Source organism: Berghia stephanieae, chromosome 1, assembly GCF_034508935.2.
Source record: "Berghia stephanieae isolate SIO BIC M18660-M18661 chromosome 1, UCSD_Bste_1.3, whole genome shotgun sequence".
Taxonomy (NCBI): Eukaryota; Metazoa; Mollusca; class Gastropoda; order Nudibranchia; family Aeolidiidae; genus Berghia; species Berghia stephanieae.
In genome coordinates this window covers 14,591,203-14,607,188 of record NC_088360.1, presented here as the reverse complement: position 1 = coordinate 14,607,188, position 15,986 = coordinate 14,591,203, and the positions used below count along the sequence as shown (strand labels likewise).

At 36.7% G+C, this 15,986-nt stretch overlaps 1 protein-coding gene across 1 annotated transcript in view; it reads left to right on the top strand.

The window, feature by feature from the left end:
• Positions 1–15,986, top strand: part of LOC144968716 (uncharacterized) — a 63,829-nt gene that overhangs the window by 45,649 nt on the left and 2,194 nt on the right. The window contains exon 4 of the mRNA XM_078907329.1: positions 4,863–5,007. Coding sequence (XP_078763455.1) covers positions 4,863–5,007 — 145 coding nt within the window. The remainder of the gene's footprint in view (positions 1–4,862; positions 5,008–15,986) is intronic.

The window sequence follows — 15,986 nt, the reverse complement described above, 5'->3', positions numbered from 1 at the left end:
CTTTTTAAAAATATTTTTTTAATGTTTCACTGTCTTACATTGGTTTAAAATTATATTGTCGTCCTTTATTTTCTTGACTATAGTTTTAAACAAATCTTAAAGAAGCTGCATTGGGAACACACACACACACACACACACACACACACACACACACACACATATATATATATATACTTGCAGGTCTGATAACCAGACACAATTTTAACATTGTTGTAATTGAGAATATTTTGCGTTGGTTTGAGAGTATTTTCATTAGAATAATGAGACCATAACAATTTGGGATGTCAGACCTGCAAATTAGGTACACATCGGGTTGAACTGTCCACATATATATATATATATATATATATATATATATATATATAATATATATATTTATATTTATATATGTATGTATATATATATACATCTAAGCTAAGCTACATCTTCGGCCCAGACAAGCATAAAATACAATATAAATAAAAACGCAGGGCAAAGAGTGCAAAATGTTCAAAGTATACCCAGACAGAATTGGCCACACATAAAATTAGTTCAAACGACGGGAGCCCAAGACTTTGGCTTCTATTAGTAAAACGTGTAAACGAGTTGACTTTGGGATTAAACAGCTTTTCTGTAAACTCCGTACCAAGATTAGACAGCGGGGTCTATGACTTGTCCATTTTGTGTTCTCAGGGTGTACAATATAAACTTGTTTGATTTTTATATATAACAGTTCTAAGTTTTAAGTTGAAGATGGTGGAGTCGGACGATCTTTATTTTCAGTATAATAAGTACTTCTCGAAAGAAAGAAAAAAGATGAAGAAAATGAACATGAATCTGGCGGAGGATAATATCCGTAAAGTGGCAAACCAAAAAATGAGCATATAACAGCTAAGATAAAGGATATTTTATACAGGATGTGTCGTTTCGCATTTAAACACTTCATCAGCCACTGATTGCATCTTATATTGTATTAAACTGCATAGGTTGCGTTTTACTTCTCAATAATCCTATTGTTTTACGTTCCTTGAACGCATAATATAATATGACCTAAAAGAGTTGCAAAAGCCGCTGAACTATCGAAAAACAAGAAATAAAGAAATTCATGACTCATTAACTGAAATCGACACTGCTTCCATCATCATCATCATCATAGTTTCTCAGATAACAACTCTATTTGAAGCTTGAAAACACCCATGTAATGAAGGCTATGATTAAAGCAAAAACAACAACTACCCTGATAATAGCTTGTAGACATTGGGTGGTTTTGAGGGCAAACCCTTATCCAAGCCAAAGATTATGTTTTCTATGTTGCCTTGTGAGAGTTGTCTTTTACACACGTTAATAATTGCCTTTATCCTTTCATTATTCATTTCAACTGGAAACTTTTAACCTAAGACCGTGTATAAAACTTTCAAAGCTCCAATCTCAATTTTTAGTTTTAACATTTAGTTTAGAATGAAAATATTTAGCCACATTTCTAAACATTTCTTACATAATAACAAAGCAAACTACATATGATGTTATAGGACTTCTACATTTATTTATACGTACTGCCTTTTTCATACTAACTCAAACATTCTTCCAAATTGCTGCAATTATGGAACAAGAGCTTTAGGGCAAGGTTGTGTAGTCGACGGCGTTGTTGCCTGTATCGTCAGACACTCAGTCCGGATTCTTACTCTGCGGATGATCGCAGCAGGAAGACCCGAAACAATCGAGTCATCCAACCCCCCCCCCCCCCCCCCCCCCCCATATCTCTCTCTCTCTCTCTCTCTCTCTCTCTCTCTCTCTCTCTCTCTCCATGCCCGAAGACCTTTCCTGGCCATTTCTGTAGTTTAAAACATCCCCTTACTCGTCCCTTCACCAGCACGATTCCAAATTCTCTCTCCCCGTTGTTTCCCATGATCTCGCTCTTTCTGCAAATGCCAAGCCATCTTTCAAAAGCATCGGTCGTTGTGCCGCCCTTCACCAATTGTCTTAACAGCCTTATTGTGGCAAGCAATTACCCGTCCAGCCAGCAGAGCCGTCTCCCAGCGATCAGCTCACGGGGACTGAAGGCTTTTCTGCTCAACTTAAACATTTAGGCGACCTTTTCGATGTGGCATATTATTCACGGAAATGAAAGGGGGGAACAATAATTTATCACGACCAATTCAAGATGCCATCAGCACTTGTTTGCTTTACGAGTCCGTTGAGCCCCGTTGAGCTTAGTCCCAACTATCACCACCACCACCGCCACCACCATCACCACCACCACCGCCACCACCATCACCACCATCATCATCACAAATCTACAACTTTTATAAGATGACTAATGATCTATACTTACCGAGCCATTATCTCCATGCAGATGTTACACAGTTATCCCTGATACATCGTATTTTATCTTGGTCTTCTGAAAGTAAATTGCCTTTCTCGTTCAAATGTATGCGTGAAACAATATTGTTGGGGTTTTTTTTATAAATAGAAAATAAAAAGTTACTTGTTAAATTAACACCAGCTTTTAATTTTATATAGTGCGATATTCACAATATGTGCTCAAGGTGTTTTACATGGAGTCTCAAGCCAGCAGCAATGCAAACGTGTTGAATCAACATGACCCTTGTAATTTTCTTTTTCCGAGGACTCAACTTTGAACCTCTCTCATCAAAATTCGAACAGGGAACCTACAGGTCCTAAGACGAATGTCATTCCACAAGCTCACAAAGCGAGACACTACCAAACTTAATTCTTGGTCATTTTGTAAATTCTATTACTCTTTGATCCGCCTTTGTGAGGTATCGAGCACCGAGTGACACCAGACTTATTATCCCTTATCACTTGTAGGAAATCATAGATTATTGCAAGATACCAGCATAATATTATTATCCTGCATGGAAGAGTTTGCTACATTTTATTGTTATTTCTCAAGTTATGATATTTTTTTTCTGCCTGGAAACTGGAGCTCACGCCGGAAACCTTCTTTTTTTTTTTTCTCAGTCAAAGTTTGTTTTTTTTAATGCCCAAATGGAAAGTTAAACCAAATCCTTGTAGCTTTCAACAGTCATACAAAATAATTTACCCGGTTCGAACCAAGCTTCAGTTCTATACCTCGGCCCTTTATCCACACGACGATGTTTGGACAGAATAGGATAGAAGATACCATTGCGTTACAGTAGCGTCCTATCAAGTTGATACAAGCAATTGTTGCCTTATGGAAAACCCCAGCTGTGGTGGTTTTTAATGCTTTAAACATCCTATTTTTATACTAATCGTGCTTCAGACCCAGGATTCAGACCGCCCGGTGAAGGAGATCCAAATCTGTACTTGGATTACTCACCAAATTAGCATCTGCCAAATTAGACAAGAGTTTGGCCAATTGTATTTTTGTTTTGTTTTGTTTTTGTTTTTCTCATTAAGCCAATGTTCTCAAACAGCTCTCTTTCTCATAGAAATAACGATAATGGAGAAGGGGAAATAGAGAGGGGAAAAAATAGAAATAGGCTTTGCAACAATAAACAACAATATGACAATATTCACGATTTTCCCCATGACAAAACGACGGGGTGTCCCAAATATCACTTGTCAATTATTCATAATCGCAACCTTTCGCCGAGCTGTAGAGTGGAGGAGATGGCTAAAACGCCAAGACACAGAAAAAATCGACACTATGGACTTAAGCCCGGTTTTCCGCGTTAAAAAATTGCTTTATCCTATAACCTCCCTCGGGGCATGGATGAAAGATTAATGTATTCAAAAAGAATTGGGGTGAAAGATAGGAGAAAAGAACAACACACTTCTTATTGAAAACAATGCCGTAATTGATAGTTAAGTGTCATCATCACAATATCATTCCAATAAAATTAATTTCTTTTGTTCTTTCACCATATAATTATATCACTTGACACACAAAAGACACAAATGTCTTCCTAAAACACGGTATTTCAAAAGAAACATAAAGAAGAAAGGAAAAGAAATAAATTCATCTTTCCGAGTGATAATTGCACTCTATGACCAGATAATTGTTGGTGCTTTATTGAACGTTGTGCATTGCTTGCTTACATTGTGCTCAATGATATTTTAAAAAGAATTCGTCTTGGTTCAGTGATCTGAAGAAAGGAACTGAAATTTTCAAGAGGATTTTTGGAAAATCATCTACGTTTTTTGACAGACACGACAGAATGATTCTTAAAACAAGGCAAAGCTTTTGAGAAATGGAAAACATTACATTTATTTATAGGGGTGAAAATTGCCAAAGGCGGACGTTTTATTAGTGCGATTTCGATATAAAGAGAATATACAGGATGGCAGTGGGTGGCAGTTAATAAGGATTCATCACGTATGATTAATTGATGCGTTTATCCTTTAGGTAGTGATGAATTGGAAAACTTTTATTTCAAATCGGTGCATATCACTCTTTGAGAATGACAAGTTATTGTGAGTGATGATCGAATTCATATCTGGCAAAATAATAAGCAGTAACTTGAAATGAGTTGGCTCTCAAAAATTATAGAACAATCTATTTTCTTCGGGTATCAAGCTTCTGAGCAATATTGAGTTCTTTAATGATGCGATGCAGACTATCAGCAAACTACCATAAAAATATTTATTTATTTACTTTTTGATAATCACTTGACAGCGACACTCGGTCTGAGTCTGCCTGTGCGAGTCTATTGAAAAGTAAAAGAAGATGAACAAATAACTCATTTTAGAGATTCTCTCGATTCGGCTGCGGTCCGAGACTGAGGAATTTGGACACTTCAGAGATCTGCTGAGATTGCTTTGTGATCAGAATCATGCAACGAAAGAGGCCAAATTACAACATGTATTTCAATTTAAAGAAAAGAAAATTCAGTATGTCACAATGTTGTAAGATCATTGTTATGTCTTGTCTTTTCCAGAGAGTTCTTCTACATCCAGATGGAGAAATATGCCCGTCAGGCCCTTGCCGAAGGTTGCAAACACGCTGAGGATCTCGTTGTCACCACAGATTCCGAACTCTTCAGACATTTAAATCTACACTACAACAGGAACAACCAGGTGGAGGTGCGTAACAATTCTATTACAATTCTCTTACGGCCATTTATTATCATCTAACTTATAATCCTTCTTCTTCTTCTTCTTCTTCTTCTTCTTCTTCTTCTTCTTCTTCTTCTTCTTCTTCTTCTTCTTCTTCTTTTTCTTCTTCTCTTCTTCCTCCTCCTCCTCCTCCCCATCCTCCTCCTCCTCCTCCTCCTCCTCCTCCTCCTCCTCCTCCTCCTCCTCCATCTTTCTCTACAACAACAACAACAACTACTACTACTACTACTACTACTACTACTACTACTACTACTTCTACTTCTACTACTACTACTACTACTACTACTACTACTACTACTACTACTACTACACAACCATAAATTTCGTGGGAGAAAAGGGGGGGGGTTATATCAGAAAAAGAAACAAAAATATAGCATACTGCGTTGCGCGTCATACTTTGAACCCATGGAATTCCGTTCACACGTATTTCGTCTCCCACTCCTTCAAGCGATTAATTCGATGTACTCAAAGAACCAATACGTGGCATTTAATGACACCCCATCTCTCCCAATGGTATTAGGAATGGAGGACGAGGAAATTGGCTGCATTATTAACCTTTGACCTTTATACTCACTTAATCTTTCGCAACAGACATTATCGTTAATGCTAAGAACCATTTTACACCCAAATCCTTCCGAGTTGGGTCTCTCTGTTGAAGTGATTAGACCAATAAATGAATTATTATAACTGCCTTGTAGTTGTAGTAATAAAAATAATAATATTCTCTTTATGTCTATGGAAGAAAGAAGTCGGATCGAGATTGTGAGTGATGTTAGAGGTGGGGCTGGTGGGGAGGTTGTCGTTGAAGCAGATGGTGGCATTTTACTCCTGTCGTAAAGTGACGTATAACGAGGGTTGATTTGGGACGTGGTGCAATACATTATATTATTATTATTATTACGAGAGTGTTTTTTGGACCTCGTGGATGTGAAGAAATGAGAAAGGTTAAAGTATTTTACTGCGTGTATCTTTTGTTTTCCAAGCGATTAGTGTCGCGGTGGTTCGCGTCTTCTATAATTTCACACGTAAATGTCCAACGTACCTCCGTGGTGCCGAAACACCTGCACGATATTATTAGGACGACATCCAAGACTATCTATGTCATAATAATATATAAAACATTACGATTATTGTGTGTTATACAGATGTTTAAATTCATGGTATCGTCTAAATAAATAACAATGTGAAATTGAATCTTAACAACGCTATTACTACCACATTATCGTATTTGTCTGTAGTGTTTCATTCATCCTGTTTTGTTGATAAAGGGGAAATCCGAAACGTCCATTTTACATGTTTTCGTATATTAAATTGAAGTTTACATTCAATTTCACATTGTTATTTATTTTTCTAGCTTCGAGCAGCAACATTTACATTACCTGGTATGCGTCTAAATAAATTACTCGCCAGTTCTAACCAGAAAATTAATCGTACCAACACACACAACCTTGCTTAATCTTAAACGTTTTATATTCTAAATGAGTGTTTAGTGAGAACTAATCGCCCAACTAGCGGTCTAAAAATAATAACATAATGAGTGGGGGTGGGGGGGGGGTTAAAATGTCATATTTCTAATTATTTTCATTTTAAGTCACTTTTCGACATCTGGTGTTCAACCCGACATAATGCCAGTATGAAACGTCGGGTCACCTATGGAGTTGTTGGCTGAAGAAAGATTTGAACCGAAAACGTCCCGTGTTACGTATTTATCTCCTTTTGAAGTTGTTATTTATTCTTTTTTTCTTTTCTTTTTTTTTTTGTTTGTTTGTTTAGTTGTCCGATATACGTTCCCAGTAAATTTATCGTTTCTATCCATTGTCATGAAGTAAAAATTGCCTTTCGTGAAAATGTCAACATACTCATTGTGTGGAATTATCGGGATTGGATTTCTTTCCTGCCTCAAAATCTTGAAATCTCGGTGACTCAGGTGATATACAGTTGTTGTTTTTTAAAGTGCCACACATCGCTTTTTAGACCGAGATTTATGACTCCAAAGATAGCTTTAGGGCTGTAATGGAATTATATTAGCCTATGTATATTCGATGTTGTTGTTGATGATGATAATGGTGGTGACGAGGACGACGACGACGATGATGATGATGATGATGATGATGATGATGATGAATGATGATGATGATGATGATGATGTATGGTGATGATGATGACAACGATGACAACAAAAAACGACAATCAAATATCACCAGCAACTTACGATAACAGCGATATAATGGAGTCCGATGCATTATGAAGGAAGGGAAAAGAATCCCTGTTAAAACCTATCACTGGTAATGAAGATTGCCAAAGACACTCAATCACTTCTTTCAATCAAATTCATCCCCATCCACCTCCTTCTTCTATTTCATCCTCGCTCATATATGTCCTTCCTTCTTCTACTTTCTCTCCATCCATCATCTTCCCACGGGCACGCTCGGATATCTTCAATGAAATGGTATCGTGGTCAATTGAATAATTTATACCGATTATGGAGTACGGCATTCGCCATGCAAGAAGCCATCCATCTTGTCTGATCGATACATTGTGTGGCGGTATCGATACACCCGTCCTTCTCAAGCCATTTAGCCCTAACTCGCGTTTATAAACTTTTACATTACGAATACCTTAACGTCACGTTGTACAAAGGCTTTGGTAATTGAATCATCCTAGGAAAATAGCTCAATGAGTCCCACCCAAATAATATTTATTTAGAAAAATAGATAGCCCGAATGTCAAACTTTCAATCACTTGATAGTTATAACCTCACTCGTTCTTTCACTCTATGCGGAATTGGAATTGTAATTACTTACTAGCACCTGTGATAGTAAAACATTGCTGTTCCCGGCTGTTGCAGACAAGCAAACGCGATAGATAAGCTCTTCTACGACTCATAAGGTTATAATATTGGCTTGCTTGTTTTTTCGTTGAATTTACCATAAAAATGGGAATGTTTCAGATACGTCCAAAGTTGGTGAAGATTGTTCTAATGGGTTGAATGTCTTCACTTAGACTGATGAGACACCGAAACACCGCGGGGAGTAAGGGAGATGGATTTGGAGTGGGGGAAGATTGGGGGGGGGGGGAGGGAGAAGAATGGAAGGGAAGCTCTGTGGGTTGGAATGGGGAGGAGGTGGCAGTTGGAATGAGCAAGAAAATCGGAGTCGATTACACGAGACAAGAAGGATGATGCACTGATGATGAGGTGTGAATCATTGAATCGATAGCCTGTCGTACCCTGTAAAAAAATTTTTAATATTTGTTTGATGAAAAAGAAAAAAGAAAAACAACCACATTAAACAAATTTGGCCAGAAAAGTTGTCCTTCAAAAATCAATGGATTAAATAATCCTCATTTACAAAAAAATCTCTAACCTGGTACTTCATAAAGTTTTTGTGTGTGTGTGGTTGTTTTTCTTTTGGGGTGGGGGGGGGGGGGGTAAGGGAGCTAATCGGATGACTAACTTCCATATTATGACGATTAGCCTTTGGGATTCAATCGGCAATGGACGCGGTCAGTGACAGGATTGGTGACAATACTCAAATATGTTTTCATTTTTCTAACTTTGGCGTTCTGATCGACTCAGGTATGATTGGGTGCCTGTCAATTGACGGATATTGTATTATTGCCTCTCATTATATACAGAAATTAAGACACCTAAGAGGCGACTTCCACTTTATAAATTAGAAACTTGGTTCCATATAATATTATCGTGATTTGCTGAGGTAACAGGTGTAACACTGAGAAAACCATAGGTACAGTATGTGTGGAGATGTACATGTTTGTATCTTATACCCGTATTTGCATATTCGCACTGTAAACAAACGTGCGCCAAGCAGATTGTGGTAATAGTAATGTTATTTTGGTAAACAAACACAGTCGTGAACACCAGTTTGTGAGTTGAATCTCGGTGAAGTGAAAATATAAAAAAAATTAAAAACCAAAAAAAAAAAAAAAAAATCGGTAATTGTAACTTTCCATTGACTTGTAATATAAAATAATTGGTAAGAGTGGTTGATTTTTTTTAAAACAAAAAATGAAAATACTAATGAAAACTCTTGCCATTAGATCTGATAAGATACACATTATAATATAATCAAACGGCTCAACATATACAACAGAGCATTAATATTGGGCAGTATTCACTAAACGTGCTCAAAGCATACCTTGTTTTGTTTGTTTTTAAGGGTTTTACGGCGCTTGCGACACATTTAGATCATTTCAACGCCAGTAAAAGTGAAGAAAATGGGATAGTAAAAAAATTATAGATATACAATTAATTAAGCAACAAGAAAAAGGAAAACATAAGGGAAGGCGGGGATATTTTACCACACGGTGTGGGTTGACCTGGGTTTTATCATGACAATTTTATTTTCTTTCAGTCATTTCACTCATGATGCAATCCCAAAACCCTAAACACTACCAGTAGCCTGAAACAAAATACATATCCATATATATCATTGGCTTCCAATGCACTCCTCTCCCTACCTCATACCCCCCCCCCCCCCTTTTTCTTTTTCCCCTCGTTCCTTCCTAAAAAAAAAAGACCCGCTTTTTTTCTTCGTAATTCAAACTTTCCACAGACATTCTTGATACAAGAAATCATAAAATTCTACAACTTCCGGTTCCAGGCGCCGACTTTCTGACTCTCTAATCATACCCTGATGATATTGTAAGATTTTGCGGGGTTTTCCATTTCGAATGCTGATGTGATTCGAGTTTTCAACAGTTATAAAACCTGTTTGTCGCCAGAAACCGCTTGTTGTGTCGCTGATTCCAGATCCGCTTGTCAATTCCACTTAATGTTACTTGATTTTGACATCGCCAGAATTTTTTTTCCCGTTTCGATTCCAGACCGGAAACACGATACCATCACTGCCTGGATTCTTTGTCTTGTACAAGAACAGAGCATCGAGAGTAATAAAATCAATTATATTCAAATAAACGAATGTAGGAAAACTTTTATTTTTTCATATCATCTCTCGGCGTTTTCTCCTCTCGTGCAAGCCGATGTTTCACCTCCCAGGAGGCACCGTTCCAACTGTTTAGTTCTGAGTCAGCGTTTAAAATTCGCTCTCCTCCCCAATTATCTGAGATGAATTAATGCCATTGGAACGTTCCACTTGAGTGCATCCTGTGCCCCTTATCTCTCTATTGTTATTGTTGTTGTCGCTACATTAACATTATTGTGTCCATGATTCGATTTCCTTAATTCTTTCTTCTCTGTTAATTTATTCCTGTATGGCACCGGTATGTCTGCCGCGAACATTTCGTTTTTCTCCCGATTTTTAAAAGTTGTTTTTATTTTTATCTATTTTCTGATCCTCTTGGCTCCCTTGTCTCTTTCTGACATTCCTTATCATGATTACCAAATGGAAGATACCAGTCGCTTGGTGTTGTTTTTTTGTTTTGTTATTTGCTTTTTTGCTGTTGTTTTGTTTAATTGTTTTGTTTTTTGGCCGAGTCTAGAGTTGTCAGATTGATTTATTTATGTCTTGTATATTTAGTTGAAAATTTTATTTTTTTAGATTACGCCATTTCGCAACGGTACCATTAGATAACGTCACCTTTGAGTTCCATGAAGGAATATAGATAATCCATCAAACAAGATGTCTGATATTAACATGAATCACCCATATTGTCCTAAATAAATATATCAAATATTTTTAAAAATTTTTAAAGAATGAAAGGAAGGAAAAGATCTACCATGGCAATTGGTAAATTCCATATTATAGCGTAAACATCATGACATTTTTTTCCTCTAATTATTTTATTGACCTCGTGAAAACTCCAAAAAAAAAATAAAAAAAATGAACAAGCGTGTATGACAAAACAAGAAAGAAAAATACATGGAAAAAAACCCACCCCAAACAATCCGTCGACCTCGAGGGTTTTTACTTTTATTTGTCTTTCTTGCTTTGTCTGGCCCCTTTCATACACACTTGTTCAGTTCTTTATCTTACACCGGTGCCTGCTCCTTAATTTCTTATTTGGAAACCCAAAGCTCTTTGCTTCTAGATATTTTTGATGGTCAAGATTAGCCAATATTTTGTGGTTTTAATCATGAGAATCAATTTTTTTTAAAGTGTGGGACATTGTGATGAACAATCACTTCTTCTTTTATCAAAGCCCTTGTTTGTTTCGTTTAAATGTGGGTCTTGGTATTCTGACACTCGTCTTGTTTGTGAGTGTTTTTGAATTAATTATCTCACGTCCACACATCAAATTATAATATATTTTACTTGTACTGTTTGTTTTTTTCAGTATCGTCTGGTGTCTTGTATTTTTAATTACTTTTCTCTGTATTTACTTGCTCGATTAAATAAAATAAAAATTTTAAAAAAAGGACAACTCCCCTTGGCTGGGGAGAATCAGTAAAGTAAGGTCGCGGGTTCGAGCCCCCATCGCCGCCGCGAAATGTTTATTATCTATTGTCTTCTGGCACTTTCCTACTCACTTCATTCTTGTTATTATCAACATAAGTGCCTGCTCCACTCACTTTTCTGAATTAAAATTTATCATACAGGGAGGGATGTCTCGAGGCATGCACATTTTTGAAAAAGTTTGTTGTCGTTTTAGTTGTTTGGTTTTTTTTTTCTTTCTAAAATGCGAGCCACCGCCTCAACTGGTATTAGATCTGTGAGAAAAACTAGGTATAAACGCCAATGTGAAACGAATAAGAAAATCGTTGATGATTTTGTTATGTTTTGCTTTTTGTTTTGTTTTATTTGTTTGTTTGTTTTATTTTTGTTCTTGTTTTTGATTTTTTTTTGTATGTTTGTTTCTTTCTTTCAGGGAAGAAGGGGGGGGGGGGTATGTTTGGGGGGTTTTTTTTGGTTTTTTTGTTGTTTTTTTTTTGGCGGGGGGTTGTTTTTGTTTGGTTTTTAAAGTAAAGAAACACAACTCATTCCAATCAATAACGGGATCGATTTTAAAACAAATGTTGTAAGTTAAGCTTATAAAATCATTTTAAGTATCAGATCCCATCGCATACAATACCGTTTTTAGAATTAAATGTAAAAAGGCATTTTGTCTGTGTCTGTCAATGCAGTACTAATTCCTTTAAGGGATCGTGAAGAGACGGGGTGAGATGGAAAAGTTATATCCAATATTCTTGATGATTTCAAAAGCCTGACTTCCGTCTCTAGGGACGCTGCATGTCTTTGCTCTGGGCAGGGGAAACAATCAAAATAATGCAATTAGCAAGGGGAGACCATCTTCCTCATCCAAGGAGTGGGGTTGTGTCTATGAGAGGCAGGCTGGCTGGTTGGGTTGTGAGCGATTTGAATGAAATTATAATGATCTTTTTTTTTTATTAGTCTTAGTAGAAATTATTGTCTGCTGGAAATTAGTGGTGTTGTTTTTATTGATGATGATGATGCTGCTGCTGATGATGATGACGATGATGATGATGATGATGATGATGATGATGATGATGATGATGATGACCACAATAAAAACGATTATGATGAAACGACGTCCATGCTGATAATGACAGTTGTAGCGGGACAACTCATACCGCCCTAATCTCATAATGGGATATACACGCCTACGGGAAAACCTGGCATCATTCATTCAGATTATCTGTGATTGATTCGTCTTATGTTTCCATATCATTCGTCTCTATGTTCAATCAATGATAAGTTATGATTGATGACACAATATCATGAAAGGAAAATCTTTCCATGTGAATGATAATACGAAATTGTATTGCATTCTCATATACCTCATCATGATTGTACCTTTTTCCCCCATGGTTTTACCTTCCCCCCCCCCCCCCTCCCTTCCCACGCGAGTACTATGTATACACTTATATTTACTAATCGTTACATGGATAAAAACTTCACCAGAATTTATATCAAATAGTAAATGGGAGATCGAAAAGAATACGAAAAAGAATCCTGACGTTTCAGATGAAAGCCTTTCATAAGAAAATCACGCACATAACAAGCAAGTCTAAAAGTCATTATGAATGAAATTAACGATAAGCTGAACGGGGAAAAGTGGTCATAAAAGAAAACAGAACAATATTTCATCATTAAATAAATTGCATTTTTTTCTCACCACGGATATGAGACTAAACGGTTTATTTCTTGCTTATTGTTATCGTTTTAACTAATCCATTTTATGCCAATATTTCACAACTTGATCAAAAGAAATATCTGAATTAATAACAATAATTAATTACCATTGATCAGCTTTAATCAGAAAACTATCAGGGTTTGACTCTGGAACCAATAATGTAAATATTTCAAATTGATTGGGTGTCATCGTTGTGCACTTATATAGATATGTACACGTCGGGTGTCATACAATTTTGAAACCAAGAGAAGAAAAGTACAAATAAATTTCACTAGAGTCGTAAAAAAATCTAGACCTAAAAGAAAATTTTAAAAATATATAAAAGAAATAGTAAATATCTATTAACTGATTTTATGTTAAAATGACCCGGTCCATTACAAAAAAAGGAAACTGAAATTTTAGAAATGACCCCCCCTCACTCCCACCCCACCCCCAACCCGGAAGGAAAATATATTTTTTTTTAAAAAAAGAAGGGGCGGGGACAAACAAAAAAAACCAAAATAATAATTTCATCTCGACAGACTTGAACCGTAAATCAATTCGTATTTCAAGTCTCCATGCCAGTCTCGTCCACAGATTTACTCTGATTTAATACAAATCGATTGTCTAGTCGCTAGCCAAAGATATTTCCATCCATATCACAATCAGGCATCAACAGCCACTTTCTGCATAGACGTTTAACACAAAAATCAATAAAATGACGGACAGAGAGTCTAGCCTGTCTCCCAAGTCACTGGCAACCTTTCATCCGTCGCTGCTAGACACGAGGAAAGAAAGAAATATATTATTACTCCATTCTCTGTACTTGGCAAGGATTCACAATCAATTCCTGCTTCCTCCTTGTTCTCCATTCTTAACTGGCAGAAAATGGCGATCGAAGATGTTATCTTGGCTTCGCAAGTCGCGAGCGAGCTAGCCTAGCTATAGCCAAGCAATCTGGATTCTGGATTCTCTGGAAACTTCTGCCCAGATAAGATTACATTCAGTTGACGGTGATAACTAGCTGATGCTATAGTTAGAATATTCGTTGGTGCTGCGTGAGTAGCCACTCCTTACGATGACGAAGGCTTTTGGAGACGTTGGTTTCGATCGATAAAGAAGCGTGGGGAAAGAGAGCATCCTTGTGAGACGGCTTTCAAATCGTGTCTAAGATGGTGGTTGTTGCGTGTGAGTGACTGGGAGATTAATAAATGGATGAGTACAGTGTTAGCAAATGGAATCGAAGAAGTAATCTCATTGGTTATATTTTGCCATGTACGAGTTTGGTAATTATGACTGGGTAAAGTTGGATTGATAATAAAGGATAGTTTACAAACGTGTGGCCACTTATCTCAAATCATTATCAATTCTTAGCTCGACTAAAAATATGTTATGTTTAAATAAATATATTTTATTTTTTGTATATTTTGTTTTGTCTCTCAAGTTTTAAGAGACACAATAAATATTATTTTGATTTTGATCGTTTGGAATTTAAAATTCTATTTTATTCACTTACTTCATTATGATACACCGAGTACCAAATTGACGCGGTGGGTTACAAATTATGTTCATAATCTCTTTGATCAAGTCTTGAAAGGTGGGGGCTGCCTGAAGCCTGGGATCGTAAACATGACATACTTTTGTTTTGATGTAAACTTGATCAAAAAGGTGGGGGCTGCCTGAAGCCTGGGATCGTAAACATGACATACTTTTGTTTTGGTGTAAACTTGATCAAAAAGATGAAAATGGAAAGGCTTCGAATGGAAACAGTACGCACAATTGGTGTTTCAGGTCCAGCCCCTTCGTCAGCAAGTCTATAAATAAAGGACCGTTGAAACATGTTTTCAACGTCCCTTTGTTTATTGTTTTGCTGACAAAGCGTTTGTACCCCATTGTTTGTACTGCTTCTATCCTAAACCTTTCCATTTTCTACCTTTTTGATAAAGTCTACACCATAATCAAGGAAGGTCATGTTGTAGCAAGGCAAGATTGATAGCAATGATCAAGTCAATACATAGATTCTGATGATAACACGAAGAACAATGAAAGTCTATGACGCAAACTTGAATGAAAATAGACCTAAAATAAAAAATCATCAACGTAGTCCTATCAGCTGATAGTCAAAGGGAGGGATCAGAGGAATTAGGTTATTGTTTTTGTGTCTGGCGGCGATTCTGTAAGATGTCAATCGATACCATTATCAAGAATCTGTCTACCATACACTGACAAAACTGGCAACAACAACAAAATTTAATTTAAGAATTTGATGAATATCTTGTTTAGAAAACTTTAACTTTAAATACCAATGTATTCAAATGACTCCCAGCGTCTCAAAAAGTCTTTAAAGTTGTTACTTCAAAGTTGTCCTTGTGTTCTAAGACTTTGGACAAGACGTTAACCATCTTCGTCGATCGATGTTAGACTTGAAAGATTTCTGGCCAAGATATTTTTTTTTTTCACAAAAGAGTATTTCGTCGTTGTACGACCGTTGTGTCTTGTAGTCATCTGACTGACTGTACCAGTGACTGTTTAGTACATGATGACGTATTTGATTAGTAGATTGACAAGACACCAGCACGGATCGTTATCTCTGGGATATCAAAGAGCAGAGATAAGCTCAAAGCAAGGGGAATCAAGTAGGGGGGAGAACTTACATAGAGAAATTAAGGGGCGGTCAAAGAGTTCTGTTACAAGTATTTGAAGTAGTTTAGCAACAGTGTCAACTTGTTGTTGAAATTTTAACGAGACTCTCGGTGCTCTTGATACGAAGACTAGATTGTACTCGTTTTAGACAAGAAACATCCAAACAAAGTGGTGTTTGCTTTCTCGTGTACGTTCTTGTTGGGGTTTTATTTCGGGGGGGGGGGTTGTTTTGTTTTGTTTTCTATTTGTTT